At 36.7% G+C, this 22,153-nt stretch overlaps 1 protein-coding gene across 9 annotated transcripts in view; it reads right to left on the reverse strand.

The window, feature by feature from the left end:
- Tjp1 (tight junction protein 1) overlaps positions 1 to 22,153 on the reverse strand; it is a 207,598-nt gene that overhangs the window by 54,303 nt on the left and 131,142 nt on the right. For all 9 annotated transcript variants that reach the window (XM_013075100.3, XM_087188282.1, XM_013075099.3 and 6 more), the window contains one exon: positions 4,770 to 4,826. In XM_013075100.3, the coding sequence (XP_012930554.3) occupies positions 4,770 to 4,826 (57 nt within the window). The remainder of the gene's footprint in view (positions 1 to 4,769; positions 4,827 to 22,153) is intronic.

The raw sequence follows: 22,153 nt of genomic DNA on the forward strand, positions 1-22,153 counted from the left end.
TTGAAGGAATCACTGTTTACCTGAAGCCATGTAAAGTTATGCAAGCCTGATTATTTGACACATTTTTCTCCACAATGAATGAATACCTGTTGCTTCAAGAAAAATGACTGATAGTACTTGTTGCAAATGATAAAAATTTAATTTTAAAATTAAACTCAGAAAAATTTTTATCTGCACTATAAGCTCAACAGCTTTTCAGTACTTAAAAGCTTTTCTGAAGAGAAGGATAGTGAAATTAACACATGATTTTTAAAATACTGTATGGTGAAATGTGTCATCATTTGAAAGATTTGCTTAACTCTGGGAACCAGTACGTTCCAAAAGACCAAAGCATAATATTATAAAATCAAGCATGGATAAACACCCACTTGGGATACAAAGAGGCCAACAGATTTTCATGTAACAGTACACAAAGTTCACTGATATGACATGGTTTTAAACTGCACAGCACAACTATCCTTTAGGAAATTATCACTCGGCCCCCAAAAGAACTATCAAAAGAACTCTTTTTAAACAATGTATATGAAGCTGTATTTTGGGAGTACTTTAACAAAAAATAACATATTGCAATAACTTTTTTAGGAACTTGGGGATAATCACACCTTTAGTTTTGTTAATGGTACAGTATACTAATGGATTTCCTAATACACTAATCTTGCATTCCTGAATGACTTTATCATGAAGTATTTACATAGTGCTGACCTCTGTTTGATTATTTTTATTTTATATTTTTGCACAGATAAACATAAAAGATATTGAGCTTTAATATTTGGTGGAGGTTGGGTGGTCTTTATTATAAATAATAAAGTCATTACCAAGTTTCAGTATTAGTATCAGACATAAATTGCTAATGAGCATGCAAACTGCTATACAGTCTGGGGGAGAAATCTGGTAATATCTGAGAAAAGTAGAAATGTACTAATTTGCTCTTGACAGAGCAAACTAATTTCTAGAAACATTTCAGTACATTTTTATTGCCACATAATATTCCACCATAGACATTTTTGTCTACTATTCATCAGCTAATAAACATTTTTGTGTTATATGTACTTTGGCCTGTTACGAATAATGTTGCTATGAAAACTGGTGTGTAACTTATTTTGTAGACATGTTTTCATTTTTCTTGGGTATATACCTAGGAATGGAATTGCTAGGCACACAGTGATTCTATGAGGAACTCCCAAAGTGTTTTCTATAATGGCTGCACCATTTTACAGCTCCATTGTCAATGTGCAAAGCTTCTTGTTTCATCCACATCCTTCTTAACCCTTGCTGTTTGTTCTTGCAATTACAGTCACCACAGAGGTACTGGGAGATCTCCCTGTAGTGTTTTATATATATTTCTCTGATGGCTATTCATTTAAGTTTCCTCCTCCCTACTATAATTACAGACATCCCCTTATCTGGCAATACAGTGCATATGTATTCTAGGTAACTGCCAAAAGAACATAGCTTTAAGCCATCTCCACTTACTACCATTACCAAAAGCCCAAATCTACAAAGCAGCAATGAAAAAAATCAGAGAATGGGCAGATATGCCATGTTCACAGTTCAGAAAACTCACTATTGTTACAATGTTAATTCTCCCTGATTAATCTACATAGATTCAATGCAATCCCAATAAAAATCTCAAGGTTGCAGGGAGTGGAGTAAAAACTGACACTTATTCTGAAGTTTATATGGAAGTTGGGTGCAATGACACACACTTGTAGTCCCAGTCAAGATCAACCTGGACAATACAGCCAAGAACCCCATCTCAAAAATAAAATTTAAAAAAACCAATCAAACAAATAAACACACATGTGTGTGCACACAAAGGAAAAAGAATAGGCTAAATTTGGAAGATTCGTACTTCCTGATTTCTACACTTTTAGTATAAAGCTATAATAATCAAAGCAGAAGTGAAAGGGTAGACATGCAGATGACTAGAAGAGCCTGAAGAGCTTAAAAATAGATGTACATATATATGTTGGGCATGGTGGCACATGCCTGTAATCCCAGCACTTGGGAGGCTGGATTAGGCTTGGATTCCCTCGAGTTCAAGGCCAGCCTAGGCTACATAGTGAGACTGTCTCAAAAAAATAAATAAATAAATAAAAGATGTATGGTCAATTGGTTTGTTTTGGGGGGGGGTACCGGGGATTGAACTCAGGACCTTGTACTTGCGAGGCAGGCAGCAGAACCACTGAGCTAAATCCCCGGCCCATGGTCAATTGAATTTTGACTAAGGCAGAAAGGCAATTAAATAGGTAAAGGATAATCTTTTCATCAACAAATTACTACTCATAGTGTTAGACATTCGTATGAAAAAAAAAATTCTCTGTCCGTATCTTACAGTACACATAAAATTTAACCTAAATATACCTTCTACAAGAAAATACCGGGGAAAAATTGTGACCTTAGTTTGGCAAAGAATTCTCAGACACAAAACCAAAAGCACGACCAATAAAAACAAAAATTATGAAATCTATCAAAATTTAAAACTCGTACTCCACAAAAGCTACCATGAAGGAAAATATAAACCACATGATAGGAAAGAATATTTGCAAAACAATACCTGACAAAGATCTTATATCTAGAATAGTGGTGAACCTATGGCATGAGTGCTGCAGTGGGCTGTTTGTATCATTGAAAGCTCTAAAATGATCACCATCACTGATCTAGAAGCTAGAACTCTCAGAACTCCAACTTCTGTGCAGCAAAGGGCACAACCGTTAATTAACAGTGAAAAGGCAATCCATAAAATGAGAAAATGTTTGCAAATCAAGTTTCTGATAGGTGTTAGTTAAATAATCTAAGTTAAAACTGGCAAGAAATTTGAACATTATTTTACCGAAGATTATGTGGGTGATACACACGTCAAGAGGTGGTTAACACTTAGACTTTAGAGAAATACAAACTAAAACTACAGAGAGGTAACACTAGGCATATATTGGAATGATGGAAATTAGGGGGAAAATCTGACATCATCAAGTGCTGATGAGAGTATTGAGCAAGTATAGCTCTTATACACTGCTAGTAGGAATGCAAGGTGGTACAGAGTTTACTAGTTTCCTATAAAATTAAACAATTACTATACAACCTATAGCCATTCCATTCCTAAGTATTTACCCAAGAAGATTACTAAAGAAGATTTAGTCATAACCAACAAAAACTTTAAACAATCAAAATATACCATATGACTAGAGAAGGAATTACACATTCATACAACGCAGTACTACTCAGCAACAAGCAAGAAATAACCACCATTACAAGAAGCATCATGGAGAAATCTCAAATGCCTTAGTTTTTTGGTTTCTGTTACTGGGGATCGAACTCAGGTCCTTGTGCTTGAGAGGCAGGCAGCGGAACCACTGAGCTAAATCCCTGGCCCCAAATGCCTTAGTAAAAACACCAATTGTTAAGTCTCAAAGCTACACATTACATGACATTCTGGAAAGGCCAAAATATAAAAGAACAGAAAACAGATCAGTGTTCAAGTGCTAGGGGTGAAGGGACAGAGTTGACTGTAAGTATGTACAAGGCAAAGTTTAAGGTGATGGACATGTTCTATACTTTAATTTTGGTGCTGGTTACATAACCGTGTTTTCAAAACTCAGAACTGGGCACTAGATGAATGTTACTGTATGAATTATACCAATAAAGATATTAATAAAAATAAATATATAGTGTGTTAAAATGATTCAGAATCATATTAGTCAATTAACATCAATTAACATTTAATTAACAATTAAATCGTATATGAAATTATTTTATATATTTAATCATCTATATCTGATTTAAATATGCTACCTGTCAGCAAAACAGGAGACCATATTTCAACTTCATAAATAAAAGTTAAAGTTAGTATTACTGAATGGTTTTCTTTAGCATTTAGTGGGACACAGAATAGTCAAGTACAGCTACTGAAATCACTGTTTTTGCATAGTTTACCCATTATCTAGTATGTGCAGACTCAAACACTCAAGACTTATCAGAGGGAAGGGTCCAGGAGCATGATTTCCCCCTTTCCAACTTGCTAATAAGTACAGGTAAATATAGCTGGTAGAAAAAGTGTAAATCACTTATATTTAGCACTATATCTAAATACTCTCTGAATATTCCTTAAGATTCACCTCTCCTCTGGAAGAGGAAGAAAGAGAATTTTGGGAGGCACATAGGTTATAAACTGATGAAGTATGAATTACCTCATTTTAAACATGTGAAAAAGCAAGGCTTTACAGCAGAGGTGAGAACTAGGCAGAACTAAGATTCAGATCTGCAGACACAGTTCATATTCCTACTATACCTTTTACTAATCTTTCAGCCATTTGCAACTATTTAAGCAATAGTTTAGGGTCTAGACATTTCAGATGAAGAAGTACTCTATCTGTCAAGATTTTAATAGGTACACAGCCTGATTTAATTTTTAAACCTGAAACCTACAAAACAAATATATGCACTCAGAAGGGTTGAAACAATTTCTACTTTACATTAATATGCAGTCTTATCTAATCATTCAAAATCAGAAGAAGTAAATCACTTTATACTTAAATCAGGAATAAAATAACAAACATACAACTAACAACCAAAAGGATATATGAAAAAGTAATCATGTTTACTTTTGACCTTAATAAAGAATTTATTGTAACTCTAATTTTAAACAAAAGAATATAGAAAAATTTTCCCCTTTCTTCTGGCTTCCTGACATCTGGCTTTCCTCTATTGTTTTCAAAACCTGCCAGTATCCTGAGTTATAACACAGATTATTTACTGCAGCAGAAACTCACCCTGTGAAGCGTTACTGTGTGTTGCTCCCATATAGCTGTTTCCTCCATTGCTGTGCTCTGATAAAGCAAAAGAAAAACAGATCATTTCACCTTTTCAGAAAAAGTTTTTAATAAAGCAAACAAGCATCCAATAAACAATACGGCACAACAAAATACCAAAATGTATACTATTACTATTAAAGCTACTCTGAAAGGAGCTAAATAATTATAGAAGGTTTTTTGGTTTGCTTTTGTTTTAGGAGATAGGAAACTACACACAGGAACTTCCTTTGTTTCAACTTAGTTTGGACAGATGCTACTCTGTATTTGTTTCATGCCAGTTGAAACTAGTATTCCAGCTAGTTCAGCAACTTTATACTTAATATCAGATAGAAAATAAAAGTTGTAACAGTTGTAACCAAATATTTAAAAAGCATTCTGCATATTGTACAAAAGAAGGTAACAGTAAAATACTTCTGTACTGGAAAATTATAAATATATATGTTACAGGAAAACAGATAAGACCATCTGATACGTTTGGTCAACAACTGTTGTAGTATCGGAATTAAACACTACGGTTCCACTTAGTTTTAGCACAGAATTACCTTCTCAAACTTCATGTATAACCATGAAAAAAAATGGCTTTCTCATGTATATATCATACACATACACATACGAGGAACCAAAAAGAAAAACAAATGGACAAAAGCCCCCAGTTCCCCTAAGAATTAAAGTAATAAAATAAAAAATAAAGCAATACAAGCTCCAATATAGTCCTACTCGAGTTGTACTGCAGTTCAGTTTCACCTGTTATGAACTTCTCATGAGGAAAATAAATTATCTAAAAGACAAGCACTAAAAAATTTAAAATAAAAAATACAATTGTTCATAGAGGTTTAAAGTAATTCAGTCTCGACTATAAAACTGGGGCTTCTAAAATACATTCACTTATAAATAAATTTTAGAAAAAGATTTTTCATAGTTATCTAAAGATCAGGGAAAAGGGGAAATGTTGAGCATGACACTGTCAGAACATCCCTTGTCACCTGTCATTATAAATGCTTCTTTCATAAGTGAGATGTGCTCTGTTACACTGCTGCCATCAGCATCGTGAGAATACGTCCATCAAGGTGCCATGGGCCCTTTCTCCTTTCCCACAGCAACTTTAATTGAAGATTGAAGCTACGTTAGCAAATGAATCCCTATAAAGAAGGCCTGCTTCCCTAAATTCAAAGCAACTAGATTAACTTTCCTGCCAGATGAATAAGGAGAGAGAGAAAGGATCTCTGTTCACTCCCACAGATAAGAACTGCCAACCTTACAAGCGCTTTGTTTCCATCTTCCAATGGAGTGCAGCAAAACCTCCCTTTAATGAGACCTCCACTAGAAACAAAGCTGTTTTGTTTTTTTACAAAAACTGATGAGAATTCAATGCATTTAAAAAAAATTCCATCAGTGTGAAGCCCTGACGGTATGAGTAAATGTACTAAATATCAACAGTTACACTAAGATACGCGTAACAAAAATATCTGGAGTAAATGCCAGTCTGTCCAATTTCAGCTGACACTAGGAATGAAAACCTGGCCCTTCCTAGATCAACTTTGTGAATCAGGAACATTGCTTCTCTCCCATTTTAATCCCTTTCCTAAGGGTCCAAACTGCAAGTGATCTGATAACAGACAGTTTGCTTGATCGGACGCTCTTTAGTACAAAGTCTATCATCCTCCACATGGTTTTAATGATCACTTAGTTCATTCATTCAACGTTAGGGGAAGGAGGTCAGGTTATGAAACACCTTGTATACTGACGTTCTAATTTTGTTTAAACATAAGCAGGGGAAAAAAAGGCTGAAGGGACATACAAAATGCTATCACTGATCGTCTTCAAAAGTAAAGGGACCATGAGTGACATTCTTCCATCAAGTGTTCTTTTTGCTTTCCTTTGTCCGCTCCTAATTAGAACAAACTGGCAATGCATTTTCAATTACATTCATCCAATTCCATTTCTACTTGAAATTTCGAATAGTATCCACTTTTAACTTGGCTTTTAGAAAAAAAATCAAATGTTTAAGGGAATTATGTCTTACTGTTAATCAAACAAATTGTTTATTCTACCATTAGTAAGGGAGTTATACATTAAGGTCTCAATGTACAACATCCAAAAGAAATGTAAATTAGTTTTTGTACAACTTAGGGAGAAAAAAATCAAAATATAATTATCCTCCTCATTCCACATCTAAATTAGTGTGGTTTTTCTCGGGGGTTTAGGAAAAGTATACATCTCAACCAACTCAATGGCCCCTTCAAAAGGGTGATGATAATGTAGCTCAGTTTCATTCACTTGATTTATCTGAAAGGAGATGTGTACAAGAAATTAACAGAGCATGAAATACCAAAAGGAGTGGCTAGCTAGGCCCTTGGCCAGCACAGCAGAGCAATTTAATCCATAATGAACTTCTATGCCTCACCACGCACCCAGAGACAGAGAGAGGTGCATTCCCAGTTTCACCACCACCCACGTCATCCCTCTCCATCTCTCACCTTCCTTCATGAGCTTCAGCAACAAAGGTAGAAAACTCTACCCATGGTCATCTGTATAACCAGGCAAGCCTAATGAGTTCTGATCAAACAGGATATATGGGCGGATAAACACACAGATATGTGATGACACAAATACAGTGAAATCACAGTGGTAGACTCTCAGTGGTCAGGATTCAGGAATCCACTTTAAAATTCTTTCAACCTTATTATATGTTTGAAAATCATCATAATAAAATGCTTGGTGTGGGGGACAAAGGAGCTCCTAGTAGATCACTCAGAAATTGAAGCTAAAATTGATTAAAAATGTCAGTATCAGTAAACTTCCAAAAGCTTTCCAAGAGCACTATATTTTTTAAATGGCCATTAATGGTTGACAATTTTGATGCTTCAGAAAAGAGGGGTTTGGTTTCCTTTGGAAGGGAACCTAAGAAATGAGAGACTGTGAAACAGGAGAAATGAAGGTTAGGAATCTTAAGATTTTTACTGAGCCTTTTTTGCACTGTTTTATAGTATTCACCTATTTTGAAACAGTACTTAACAGGTTTATCAGCTGTCTTTAGAAGAACTGAGAGGACAAATAATTCCATAGCTTGCACAGGGATTGTCTGTTAAACCAATAGTCTCATCCCCAAAGCACTGAGGCTTGAAGGAGCCCAAGGACAAAGCGTTTTTTATTCCACTGGGATTCTAGTATTACTATTCCCCTGTAACTAAGAAAAGCAGAAAATGAACTACCCCAGAAATAATGAAACCAGAGGCCAAACCTGTCATAAACTAATTAGGTTTCCTCACCTATAAAATTAGGAAACTGGGTGAGATTATCCAGTAGAAAGATCTTTCCAGCTCCACAATTCTGTGAGATTACAATTCCAATGAATAGTGTACAAATTCAATAATTAGTGATGCACTGCAGGCATCAAAAGCGACTGCAATTCATGATCACTGGGTTAGTTTTGCATACAGTTCTAAGTCAGCATCAACTGACTAGAATCCCAATTTCTGAAAAAGCAAAAGCTGTATCTCAGAACCTGCCAAGAGTTTGTTTGGTCTCTTTGTTCTCAGCTCCGGCTGGCAAAGACAGCACTCAGATCACCAACCCTGAAGGGTTCCTGCCAAACCCCGGACCTTCATCCCCTGCAGTCTCAGCACCCGCACCCATCAGGGCAGGGCAGGGCAAGGCAGAGGAGAAGTCAAACAGGAGGCCCAAGAGCCCACCAGACAGCTTGCTTTGCTACAATCTGTGGGAGAGGACAAGTCGCCAGGCACCAGGTCTTGTGACATAATGCCAAGGATGTTAAGCTAAACAAATTTTAGTAATGATGCAGTCGGAGTTCCCTCTGAAGACTCAGGGAAGGTGAACCTGAGGCAGGGAGACCATCAGAAGAGCACTCAAGAAACAAGAGCCTCTGAAATAGAGAGACAGGAACTAGGGAGTGTTACATTTTTACTTCGAGATCTTTCCTTCACAAAAGAAAGTTTAGAGGGGAGGAGTTAAAGATGATTTTTGGGTTTCTGAATCAGGCAGCTGAATGAAAAACCAGGAAAAGGTAACCAACGCAGTTTTAGGCATGCTTAATTTAATATGACCATGGACCCAGGAGAGCAGAGATATGGGAAAGAGGCAGTTGGATATATAGGTCTGAAGATCAATACTGCTATTCGGAGTAGATAAAGATCAAAGAGTAATCAACAAGGCAGTAGCACTGACCCCAAGAGAAAAGATCCAATAAGCAAAGAACTAAGATTATCCCATGGACAACTAATATTTTAGGGGGGAAAAGACTAAAGAAACTTGAGTCACTAGTGAGAATACATGAAAACCAATGGGGCCAACACAAAACATCATTTATCATCCAGACAATACCCTACAACAAAATGTAAAAACTGACCCTCTCTCAATTTGAAATTGATTTATTTTATCTGACATCATAAAAAAACAAAATTTCTGTGAAATTTACACATTGTTAGACCCTTAAATATTATTAAGTATGTACCTAAAATAGATTTTGCAGTACTATCTCTTAAAGCATGTTGGATAGTTTCCTAACAACTTGCATTTAGGAAAACCAAGTAGTAAAGAGATGGGACACACTGGTGCTCTTGCTGGGCTCCTTTTGTGAGCAAAGCTGTCATACCAAAATGTGTCTGATTTTCTGTGTTCCCAAGTGCTTTTGGTTGGTTTTGTTGTTGTCGGCTTTTCTCCACCCAAAATAGAAAGCAAGATTACTAAATGAGATGAGACTGAGTCACGAGCTAAACGAGAAGTACAGGGATGGCCCCTGACTCTATGAACTTTCTACTACAAACTTAATTATGAATTCTGATCACTATTATAAAAATGAAGTTCAAAGAAAGAGAGCAGCGTATGTGCTAAAAGGTAGAGGAATGTACTGTATTTGTATTGACTGAGGACTGCCTTTTAAATTCTCAAAATCAAGATCCCCAAGAAGCAGCTAAAAAAAAAACTCAATCTAAAGTCAAATAAAGAGAAGTCATGGAAACATTTGCAGAGTCCAGGGATTTAACAACTTCCAAAATACAACAACTCACTACACACTGAGAAGTAATTATCAAAACAAGCTGAGCCTAGTAGCATACACCTGTAATTCCAGCATGAAGAAGGCTGAGACCCGAGGATGGCCAGTTGGAGGCCAGCCTGGGTTACGAAGGGAGTTCAAAGTCAGTGTGGACTAAATAGTGAGACCCTGTCTCAAAAGAAAACAAAATACTAGGCAAACAAAAACACCAAGAGTGCAAAGAGTACAGCAACTACAGGACAAAGATCTAAACATAAAGTAAACTTACAATCCAACACTCCATTACACTCAACACAAGTTCAATTTAAAAACACTGTACTTTTTACTGTGGCTGCTCTTTGACTAACAATTTTGAAGACAAATGATAAGATGCACTTAATTAGGAAATATTAAGAGGTGAAAGAAGACACACCAGTGTGAAATTTTTGATTGAGGCTGGAGTTCTGCTAAAAATGTTAAGTTCACAGATGAGATGCTATATTAGCTGCTGTCCTAAAACCAAAGTACATGAATATCAGTTTAAGTTACTGTTACAGATACAGTATGAGGTGTGATCAAAACATACAGTGAAAGACACATTACCACTCAAAACACTCCCCCTCACACTTATCCCACAGTTCCTCTCACTTTCTCAGGCAGTTCTGGAAGTCTTGTCTCATGAGTGGCTTTGCAAGGTCTGATCAAAAATACGGTGAGCAATGCTATGGGGTACCATTCAATAGAAAAGGCAGGCTCATAAAAACAGTATGGCATGTCCTCATCCACCTTATTCACCAGATCTGGCATCATGCAACTTCTGGCTCTTCCCCAAAGTCAAAATGACCATGAAAGGTGATGTTTCTTAACTGGTTGAGGGTATCAAGGTGGCCATGACATTGCAGCTAAAGGCACTAAAGGACTTCCAGAAGTGCTCCAGACAGTGGCAAAAATGAAGGGACAAGGATGTTTAGAAGAAGGGGCATTATTTTGAGGAAGATTAATGACAGTGTCTTTTACTGCAATAGATTTTTTCAACATTCACCATTATTTTACCATACCTCATAAACAGTGAAAATTTCCATCAGGAACAGTTACAGATACTCCAGGAAGCCTGAAATCCAGAATGCTTTCCAGTTAGCAAGACTGAAACTATTTTTAGGTTATGGCATTTTCTACTGGCTGAAGATAAAGACCTGTCAAAATTTTTCTGGTAGAAAGGAGAATGAAGCAAATGGGGTAGCAAAGATAAAAGAGAGAGTGATATTTCTCTGAGTACATCTTTTTGTGTAGCTTTGATTCTTAGAACCACAGTACTGTTTTATAACACATCCTTCACATACCCCAAAACAACAGTAAACCAACAAAGACACTGGGTGGGGGTGATGTCCAAAAAGGAATATAAGCCCTAACAAATGAGCAAAGTTATATGAGAAATGAACACTGAAGGTTGTGGCAGGGAAGAAAAAATTAACTTTACTGTAAAAGTCTAATGTTTCAAAATAAAAAGTTTAAAGAAAAATGCTGTAAAGGTATGTGGGGAAAATGAAGCATGATGACACCAATTTTGCAAAAGAAACAAAAGAGCAGCTAGGAGTGGTGGTACATGCATGTAATCAAAGACCTTCAGGAGGCTGAAGCAGGAGGGTGGCAAATTTAAGCCTATCCTTGGGAATTTAAGGTATTAGCCAGACCCTGTTTCCAAAAAAAAAAGGTTGAGCGGCATCTGGCATCTGGGAACATAGCCAGTGTGAAGGCTGTGGGCTGTTAAAAAAAGAAAAAAAGCACATTTATATACTGACAAGAACACTGGTTCCAATGTTTGTTTTAATTTTTTTTTTTGGTACCGGGGATCGAACTCAGGTCCTTGCACTTGCATAGCAGGCGTTGAAACCACTGAGCTAAACCCCCGGCCCTGTTTTAATTTTTAATATATCTGACAATGAGCACATATAAATTTTTAACATAAAAAAAAAATTTTAACATGAAAGTGGTGTGACTTTTAAAAAACAGGTAAAAGTCGTCTATACTACGAGAAGTTAGAAGAGGGATATCCTTGTGTATGTAGTGAATGAAAGAGCACAGAGGTTGAGGGACACTCCTGGGATATTAGTATTGTTTTTTGCAGGGATCCAGTTGCTGGGCAAAGATGTATGTTTACTTTGAAAATCCATCAATCTGTACAGCCCTATGATTTATTTACTTTAATGGATTACATAAAAATCTCAAAATAAAGTAATTTGACAGTAAGGGTGGTAATGCAGTGGAATAAAAATAAATATCCTTCCATCTACCCATTTGTTCCATGATTTTAAAAAGTGACAAGTACTGGCCCAACTCATTCCAGTACTTTAAAAAACTGGTACATATAGAGGGGAAAGGAAGTACAGTAAGTCCCCGACTCATGAACGAGTTCTGTGCCAGGAGTACATTCATGAGTCAGATTCATTCATATCCAACAAAGTGAGTCTTATACAGTACACCTGTGAAAGTTCGCAACTCGAATGCTCCTAAGTTAGAGACTTACTGCATATATTCTACCTTTCCTGTATAAACAGTACCTTTGGGTAACCAGTAGATGAAAGCAAGTTTTTCTTTTTAGAGATATTCTGGCTAACAGAATATCTTTCTAGAAGAAGGAAGGAATAAAATTTGAGCATCATTTTGCAATACTTAGTGAATTAAAGACAACAGGAAGTAGGGAGTCACTTTCTCAAATGGGAAGGGGATCAAGAGGTGGAGAGAGGGGTTGAAGGGAAAGGGGATAAAAAAGGAATGAAGAGGGGCTGGGGATTTAGCTCAGTGCTGCTGCCACCTGCCTCGCATGTGCAAGGTCCCAAGTTCGATCCCCGATACCAAAAAAAAAGGAATGAAGATGTGTTACGTACATGTACCAACTCCACACGAGGAATGCAAACACATACTGATAAAAAACATTTTTAAAGGAATCTAGGCACTGATCATGCCTGCAAACATCATCTAAAAGTAACAGGAAAAACCTCTAGAATCTAATACAACTTATCATTTAGTCTTATAAAAGATATAAATCTGAATCTGATCAAGGCTCTAGATCTGTGCTGTGTAATATGGCAACCAGCCACAAGTGGCTACTGAGTGCTTAAAATGTGACTATATTTGAAATTGAGATATGCTCCATGTATGAAAATACACAGGCTAGAGAGTTCAATGACTTAGTATGAAAAAATACTAATTTATAGGAAATGCAGAGGGCCGAACACCACTGTAACCACCATGGGGAAGCAAAGACCAAAATCCAGACTGTGAAAATTTCTACAGGACAAATAATCCTGTTCTTCAACCAATAAAACTGCAAGGGGAGGGAGTGAAGAGAAATAAACAAAGATGGGGAATTTGTATGTCTAAGAGATGTGAAAGCCATGCCAAAAAATCACCATGAGATGGCCTTATTTGGATCCTGATTTTTCAAATGGTATTTAAAAGGGAAATTTAATTATTTAAGACAATTAGAAAACAATAAATAATTGCTTTAGAATTTATTTTAAAAGTATGACAATAATATAGTTGCACTGTTTTTCAAAAGGGTCCTTAGCATTTAGAAATACATACTCAAATATTAACAAATGAAAATATTCTAGCATTTGCTTTAAAATAGTGGAAAAGGGAGAACATAATGAATGGAAGTATAGACGAAACAAGACTCACCATAAATTCATAACTGCTGGATGAGACTAACATGGAATTCATTATACTCAACTACTCTGTAGGACTTGAAGTTTTCTACTTAACAAAAAAATAAAGACAAGTAACTTGAGTAGACTAGAAATTAATGATCTAGGAAAGACCCAAACCAACACTGCTGCTACCACGGTGTAACAATACACGAAATTTCCATAGGCTGGTGACTCTAGCAACTGCTGCTTCCTCTTTCAGAAAAGAAAAACACAGCTAATATTGGAGACATACTAGTATCTTCTGAGAGTTTCTAGGCTTGTTTTAAGATGGCCTAACATAACCAGTAAGTAAATAACATAACCAGTGTAAAAAAAAGGACACCAGATATATTAATCAAAGAACCAACAGACACCTATCTTTAAGCTGTTATAAGTGCTGTGGAGGGACAGTATTAGGGGCTTTTCAAAGCACAAAATTCTAACCTAGCTTCTGGGCTCAGAACAAGTTCTGAAAAAAAGAATGAGGAACAGGTGGTAAATGAATGAGGGACAGAGGAGGGAAACTTTCCAGGTGGAGAAAATAGCATAAGCAGGAATCCTGGGGCAGGAAGGAGTATCTCTCATTTGTTCAAATGTTTGTGAGTTTATTAAGGTCTGCATATAGCCAGACAATGAATATGATCTCGTTTCTCATTGAACTTATGGTCCAATGGGAGAACCAGATAATCAAAACACTTCACAACTAAATAATATAATCACAGGCTTAAATAAGCACTAGGAGGGAAAGAAAAACTACCATGACAGCAACTCAAAGAGGAACTTGGTAGAAAATGCAGTAGTATCTGCTAGGAACTAAAAAGAGGAGGCATAGTTTTGAGAAGAGAGAGTTATGAAGGAAAAAGATGCAAGATGAGGCTACAGGGGTTGGCAGGGGCCAGATAATGTACTAGGACTTTAATGGCCACATTATAGATTTTGATCTTTTACTTCTAAAGTAGTACGTAAAGGAATTCTCAGGGCAAGTGTAAATGGGCATGTGTACTGAGAGGAGTGGGGGAGAAACTAATCAAACCTGGATTTTAAAGAAATTATTTTAGAACTACAGATCATAAGGAGAAGAGAGGCTATGATCCTCCTTAGGAGGCTGTTACAGCAAACCAGAAAAAGAATCTGGTCGGGGAGGGAGGACACAGATAGACATGGGAGGGAAGAGGATATAAACGGTAGGATGCACAGATGGAACAAGTGGAAAGATCTGAGGTGCTCAGCAGGTTAGAAACCCAACAGAACTTGCTAATCAATCACTCACTATACTAGGCAGAGAGCCAAACTCAAGCAGGTACACTGGATTTGAAAGTCTTTAATACCTACTCCCTAATCCATCAGGCTAACAACTATCTCGTCAAGCCCCTGCAATTAATTTTTCATAAGTACAGTATCCCAGGAACCCAAGCACCTTCTCTGAAACCATAGAACAGCTTACTGGGCAAAAATACTAATCTACAGGCTGCCCTCTGTCCAGAAATCAATGTATGTGCATACACACACAACTGTAATTCTGCTATTTAAATGGACTGCACTTAAAAAGTTTAAAAAAGACATAATTAACAAAAAACTTTACTGTGCCAGACATTGTACTGAGGACACAGCTACCCCAAGATGGGCACCGTTTCCATTTTTACATTTGCTTTTTATTAACCGAAAATTTTAATTCTAGACTCTAAACTCACATCTTGACAGAAACTTAGGCTTATTCAATAATTCCTTCAGTCTTTATTTCACTGAGTCTCTCTGAACAGGAGCCAGCCTGCTGACAGGTGGATGGTGTTTACCTGGTGCTCACTTTGTAATAATTCATTAATGTACATCTGCTTTATGTATTTTCATACATTTGTACTGTATTTCACAACAAAAAGGTATGAAATTAAGTCAGCTGGAAAGATTTAAGTCAGGGCAATGTTAAAAAAAATCCAGATTTACAACCTGTTTTGAAAAACTGGAAGATCTGGCCTGCCTACCTCGGAGACAACAATCAGCTGAAGCAGAGCAACAGCTGCTTCCTTTAACCCTGCTTGTGTGCTCCCATTGCTCCAGTGCCACTCTTCTGGCTTTCATGATTCATGCCACTTGGCTCGTCTTAGACTCACCTAACACCATTCCATACTCGTTGGATACTCATTGAAAACACATGAACGTATAAATGTGTACATGTAAGAGTTCTAAAAGTATGTAAGCTGATGTGTAACTAATTACAGCAAGTAATTTAACCTCAGGTCCTTCATCTACAAAAGAGACTAACAGTAGTAGGATTCTACACATGAAACACTTAGCTCAGCATCTGTCAGTGTTGGCACCCAACGTGAGAGGCCACTGTTTATTACTGGCACATATTTCTCATATTTACAACCTGAACGGGACCCTACTTGCCACAGCCACTGTCTTTTGATTTTAGGGATGATGAAACATCCAATATGAGTGTGTACAGTTTTGACTGATTAATCCAACATTTATCATGATACAAAAGTCAGATAATAAGTCTTACGGAGTTCCTTTGTGTGATACTATCTGTTAAGATTTCCTGCAATTATATTTCTAAAGGCACACTTATTTTTACTTGTTTTGGTCCAAAACACATATTTCTCTTGATTGTGGCTTTTAGTGGTCTGATTATAGATAAGTGGATGGCTGCTAAAACATGACAGATTTAAGATTTAGTCATAAAATGTCCTCAAAATTAAGACCGAGTTGACTTTTCAAGGTAAACCACCTAAACAACACCAAAAGCAGCTTCCTCCCTTTTATACAATTGTTAGAACCTCCATAACTGGCTCACATCCAATCAAATTCTTATTCCTCAGACAGATGTAGACAATATTCATCTCCAGAAAGTCTAATTCAAACTATTTTCCCCAAAGCAAATCCTCAAGGAATAAAAGACCGTCAAGTTTATATATGAGTACAATGAGAACTATTGAACTACTGTCACTCACTACATGGGTCATCTTACAGACACTGCTGAGAAAGTCAAGCCACGTCCAATAGCCCCACATGAGAAGATTCTGTTTGTATAGAATTCAGAGGTAGACAAAACTAATCTTGATAAAATGAATAATTACGTGGTAAAATTAAAAAGAAATGCTAGAAAATGACTGCCACAGAAGAACGATAGACAGAATCTTCGGGGAGGGAAGAGGATGACCCAGAAATGGCCTGTTAAGATTCTAGCACTGATCACTGCGCGTGGCATTTTACTTGCTGCTGCTGACTTTCACTATTAACGTGGTGAGTCAGCACAGACGTGTTCCCCGCTCTACATGCAGCACCTACAACATGACCTGGTTAGCACATGTCGGTATGTAATTTATTGAACATAAAATAGTTTTAAAAGTCCACTCTGTTACATATTGCACAATTTAAGCCCTAAATGTAAACAGTAACAACATAGTACCCATTTTCCATTTCAGTATATTCAAGGAGTTTTATGTAAACAAATTTCCATTTATAATTTTTCACACTTTCTCTCCAAATGAGATTCTTAAACCAAACAATGCAACACACATGCACAAACACTTCCTTGGACGTATCCAGATGCAATTCAAACATACATTTAAAACAAGAATCAGTCACTACCAGTATCATTCTCGATTTTAGAATTACATACTGAATTTAAAAAGCTAACTGTAAATTTAATGTACAATATTCAGTCATCACAAACTTCACAAACCCCAAAGATTCTATTGACAATTGCGAAAGAGGGAAAATTCCTAAAGCAACCAAGATAAAAAAACCCAACAAAACAAAAACCTTTTGATCCTTGGGAATCCATACTATTTTAAAAAATAAAGCCAAAAAGTATTTCAGTAAATAAGAAAAAGTTTTTACTTGAATCAAGCATATGCCAATCTTTTTATTTTTTTCCATTAAGTTTATTGGTACAGTTTAGGTATAAAATAGTTACATACATCATTGGGATCTTGTACCATTATATGAGTATCTTGGTTCTTAGTTTTTTCCCCTTCCCCTGCCCTCCCTTCACCCCCTCCACCCTTCCCTATTTGCAAAGACTTTGTTTCCATTTTTTTCCTTTTCTCACATTTTTTCTTTTCCCTTTTTTCCTTTTGCCTACCCCTCCCACTTCCCCTACACCTTTAGACCTTTTCTTCCTCTTACACAATATCAGTTATACATTATTTTAAATTACAATATCAAGATCTAGGAGACATTACTACAGATTTTTCAGAATTGAAAAGGATATAGAAAGCATATTACAAAAATCTGTTTTGAAATAAATTTGACAACTTCTAAGAATACCTTGGAAGACAAACTAATGAAACTAACTCTGGAGGAATATAAAATTTGAATAGCACCTATTAAAGAAAGTATATTCCTAGCTTGAAAACCTACCTATATGACAACAGCAGGCTCATATACATTTTAACTGATAAATTATATCAAACAAAGCAGAAAAAAGAAGGAACACTTCTCCCCTCATTTTAGGAACTCAACATTGTGCTAATCCTAAAACTGGATAAAGATAATAGAAGAAAAAAGTAAGAACACAGATAGAAATTTGTTTAACAAAACGAATGATCAGAAGTCAGATCTGGCAGGATGTAGAAAGTGGTTTTGTTGTAGGGATGGCAGTGTTGGTTCAGCATTGGAAGATAAGATCCACCCCCAAAAGTCATCATTTTAACAGAGGAAAGGAAAAAGCCGTATGATCCTGTCACTAGTTGGAGAAAAAGTATTGGACTAAATTCTACAGCTGTTCATGGTAAAAGCTATCAGGAGACTAGAAGTAGAACAGAAACTTCTCAACAGATTAAGACATGTACTCCATACTTCCAGTGAGAACGACTTATATGACTGGAGAAAATACAATGCTTTCTCCTTAAGGTGGGGAACAAGGGCAGATTTGCTTACTCTTTACCTGTCCATTAAACTTTGAAACCTAAGCCCCACCAAAAATAGTCTGGCAATAAAATGACACAATCAGGATAGGATTGGCAAGGTAGAAGCAAAATCTTAATATGTAGATGAAATGATCATCTACAGAGAAAATACTAAGAAATCTCTAGGAGCCCCTAGAACTTGTATTTGAATTTAGCAGGATTAGAAAACACAAAGTATATATAAAAATTCAGGTCTGTGTATACTTGCTATAAATGAAGAATTGGATATTGAAATTTAAAAGTTACGTAGGAGTACAAAGGACCTAGAAAAGTTAAAAAAAAAAAAGTGTTGGAAGATGTTTAGTACCTAATTTTAAGACTTCTTCTAAAGCTACAGTCATCAAGGCAGTGTTGGTGTAAGGAAAAACATACAGATCATTTGAATAAAACAGAGAATCTAGAAATAGAACCACACATATGTGGTCCACTGAGTTTTGAAAGATTATTTAACATTAGCATTTTGTAGAATATAAACTCAATTCAAGAGCCGAGGAAGAGACAGTGTTTTCAGCAAACGGCACTAGAACACCTGGTATCCATATATAAAAAATTAACCTCAACCATTTTTTTCCATACATGAAAATAACTTGAAGGCATCTATGAACCTAAATATGAAAGCCTAAAAGTATAAAACTTTAAGAAATTATAAGGGAAAATGTTTATGAATTCAGGGTAGGCAAGAACTACCTAGGATACAAAAGACATGATGTATAAAAGAAAAACACTGATAAATGAGATTCCATCAAAATTTAGAACTTTAAATGACATCATTAAAATGAAAAGTAGTCCTTAAACAGACCATATTTACAATGCATATAACCTATGACTAGAATATATAAAGAATTCTTAGAGCTCATTAATAGACAACCCAATTAAAAAGTAGACATAAGATGATAAATAGCCAGTATAGCACAAGGAAAGGTGTGCAACTCTAGAATCAGAAAAATACTAATCAGTACAATAACAATATTGAACTATACACTCATTAGGGAGATGAAGTTAAAAGTTTTAAAAGCCTTGTCATGACTTTTTCTTTTTGTTGGATTTTCCCCCTTTGCGTTTAATTTGTCACACCCAATGGATTCATTCTGCTGGGTTTCCTGGGGCTGTGATCCTGTCATTTCCTAGGGTATTGTCTAAAATTTTTTGGAGTGCCAGTTTGATACTCATGAAGTTCCTGAGGTGCTCTTTATCATGAAAGTATCTTATTTCTCCATCAATTTGGAAAGATAGTTTTGCAGGGTACATCAATCTGGGGTGGAGGCTGTTTTCTTTTAGGGCTTGAAATACATCACTCCAAGCTCTTCTTCCCTTGAGGGTTTGCATTGAGAAGTCTGCTGTGATTCTGATGGGCTTTCCTTTGTATGTGATTTGTTTCTTTTCTCTCACTGCTTGTAGAATTTTGTTCTTCTGCTGGATTTCTGGAATCCTAACTATTATATGCCTATGTGTAGATTTTTTTTGATCAAGGCTAGCTGGAGTCCTATATGCCTCACTTATCTGTATTTCAAGTTCTTTTCCCCTGCTTGGGAAGTTTTCTGCCATCACTTCTGTGAATAGTTTTTTTATGTCATCTGCACTCTCTCCTCTTTCTTCATTGACTCCAATCAGTCTTATGTTATTCTTCTTTGCATCGTCTAGCTGCTGCTGGATTGATTTCTCATGTTTCTTTACAATTTTAAAGCAATTTTTCTTTTCCTGGTCACTAATTGCAATCTTTTCTTCTATATCTGAAATTCTATCCTCACATTGGTTCATTCTGCTATGCAGACTTTCGATGGAGTTTTTAATCTCCTGGAAATCTGTTTGCATCTGTTTTATGGATTCCATTTGTTTCCTATGTTGGGATTCCATCATGTTCCTCAGATCCTCTGTTTTTTTATGTGTCCTCTCTAGATTTATTAATCATGTCTTGCACCATGAGCAAAATCTTTGCTGTTATCTGAGTAATTATTTCTGATTTCATTTTTCCCAGATCCTCTTTTGTTGCCAGTTCAGAGAGTCCAGGTGGTTGAGTATCAGATTGTTCCATCTCATTTCCCTTTGGGGTTGCTGTAGGTGATCCAGAAGTCTGTTTTGGAGACTTGTTTACATGTCTTCTCATTTCCGGGGGCGGGGGGGGTGTGCTGCTTCTGGCACCAGCGTGGCTCACCTTCTCTGCCCTAGGAACTTGGGATGGCGGTAGGGGATCTTCCTTCAGGGTGCTGGGACCAGCTCAGCTTCTCTGCCCTAGGAGCTTGGGATGGTGGTGGGGGAGCTTCCTTCCGGGACCTAATATTCCATTCTTAAAGGTATGAGAATTATCACTCTCTACATCTGAAACACTTAGGGGCTGAGCTTGGCAGAGCATATTTAATAATTGCAAAATTAATTCAACATACTGCAGAGCATCATTGTTAGACTCAAGAGTTGGATGAACCTGCCCCTGGACCTTTAGCTACTTTGAGAAAAACACCCCCCACCCCAAACCCACCCCGCTTCCTTTCTCTGGTCCTCTCCCTCTCTTGTTCCTCATATGCCAATCTTATGTTTCTAATTAGTATCCATGGACAGTACTACAGTACAGAATTAGCTTCCATCTGTACTCCTTTCTGCACATGCTAGCTAAAATAACTGAGTTCATTCATTAATCAACCCACTGCCTAGTATTCTGTCACCACCCAAGTTAAGTTGTTCTGATCTGTAACTGAAATGCACCTACCAGGCAAACGAATGAAGTCCAATCTTTCGATGTAAGCAAAAGTAAGGTCCACCTATGATTCAGCACTGAACCCTACACACTATGTAACAGGGCTTCATTAAATCTCAAAATGCTGTGTTTTATGTACATTTTGGCACCGCTTGTCTTCTCATGATCTACAGTAGTGCTCTGCAGGTACAGGCAATCGCTCAGAGTCCATTTATGTTCATCCCTTTTCAGGATGCAAAATAAAACTCCCTTCCTATGTCCTCCCCACATACTTCTCATTATTAAGAATTTATCTGTTTAAGAAGGAATGGAAATAAAGCACCTGGCTAACCCATAAAGGAGCAACCTGAAGCCACTCTTCTCTGCAATAAATAAAGAAGCATTCTAGGCCAGAGATAGTAAAAAGACCTATTTTTATTGTTGATTTATACAAGAAATGTTGTTTTGCAATATGTCAAAATTTAGATTAACTTTAACATTTGGTAAAACAATGTCTCTCAACAAGATTAAGTGTTGTTAAACTAAGTTATTTCAGTGTTGGCTTTCAAAATTCAGAGGTACAAAGCAAGTTCCAGTCAAATACTTCAGGATTATCAGTCTAGATATAAACTATCATTCAATTCTGACATTTGATCAAAAGCTTCGGTCAAAAGTAAGTGCTTGGGGCCAGGGATTTAGCTCAGTGGTTCTGCAGCCTGCCTTGCAAGCGCAAGGACCCGAGTTCGATCCCCGGAACCAAAAAAAAAAAAAGTAACTGCTTGTTCCGCTAACTTGTCTTCAGCTACTAGGTGCTCAGTCAGGACTTGTGCTGAGTGTTCCAAGCCTGCGATGCTCTGCCACTGGGTGGGTGGGACTACACAGGAAGAGTCCACTGCAAGGCTCCTGGTCGTTCAGTAGACTCGATTTTTATCATATCCAGGCTATGTAAGAGGTAGAATTACAGTTCCAAAATTGTCAACAAAACTATTATTTTAAAAGACACCTTCCTTTGCAGCATTATGATCTGATTATTCTTAGAACTGTCCTGAGTTTATATTTGGCCTCTAAATAGGAAAAAA

This window comes from Heterocephalus glaber, unplaced genomic scaffold (assembly GCF_053883595.1).
Source record: "Heterocephalus glaber isolate CG9 unplaced genomic scaffold, H.glaber_assembly_v1.0 deba00001531, whole genome shotgun sequence".
Classification (NCBI taxonomy): domain Eukaryota; kingdom Metazoa; phylum Chordata; class Mammalia; order Rodentia; family Bathyergidae; genus Heterocephalus; species Heterocephalus glaber.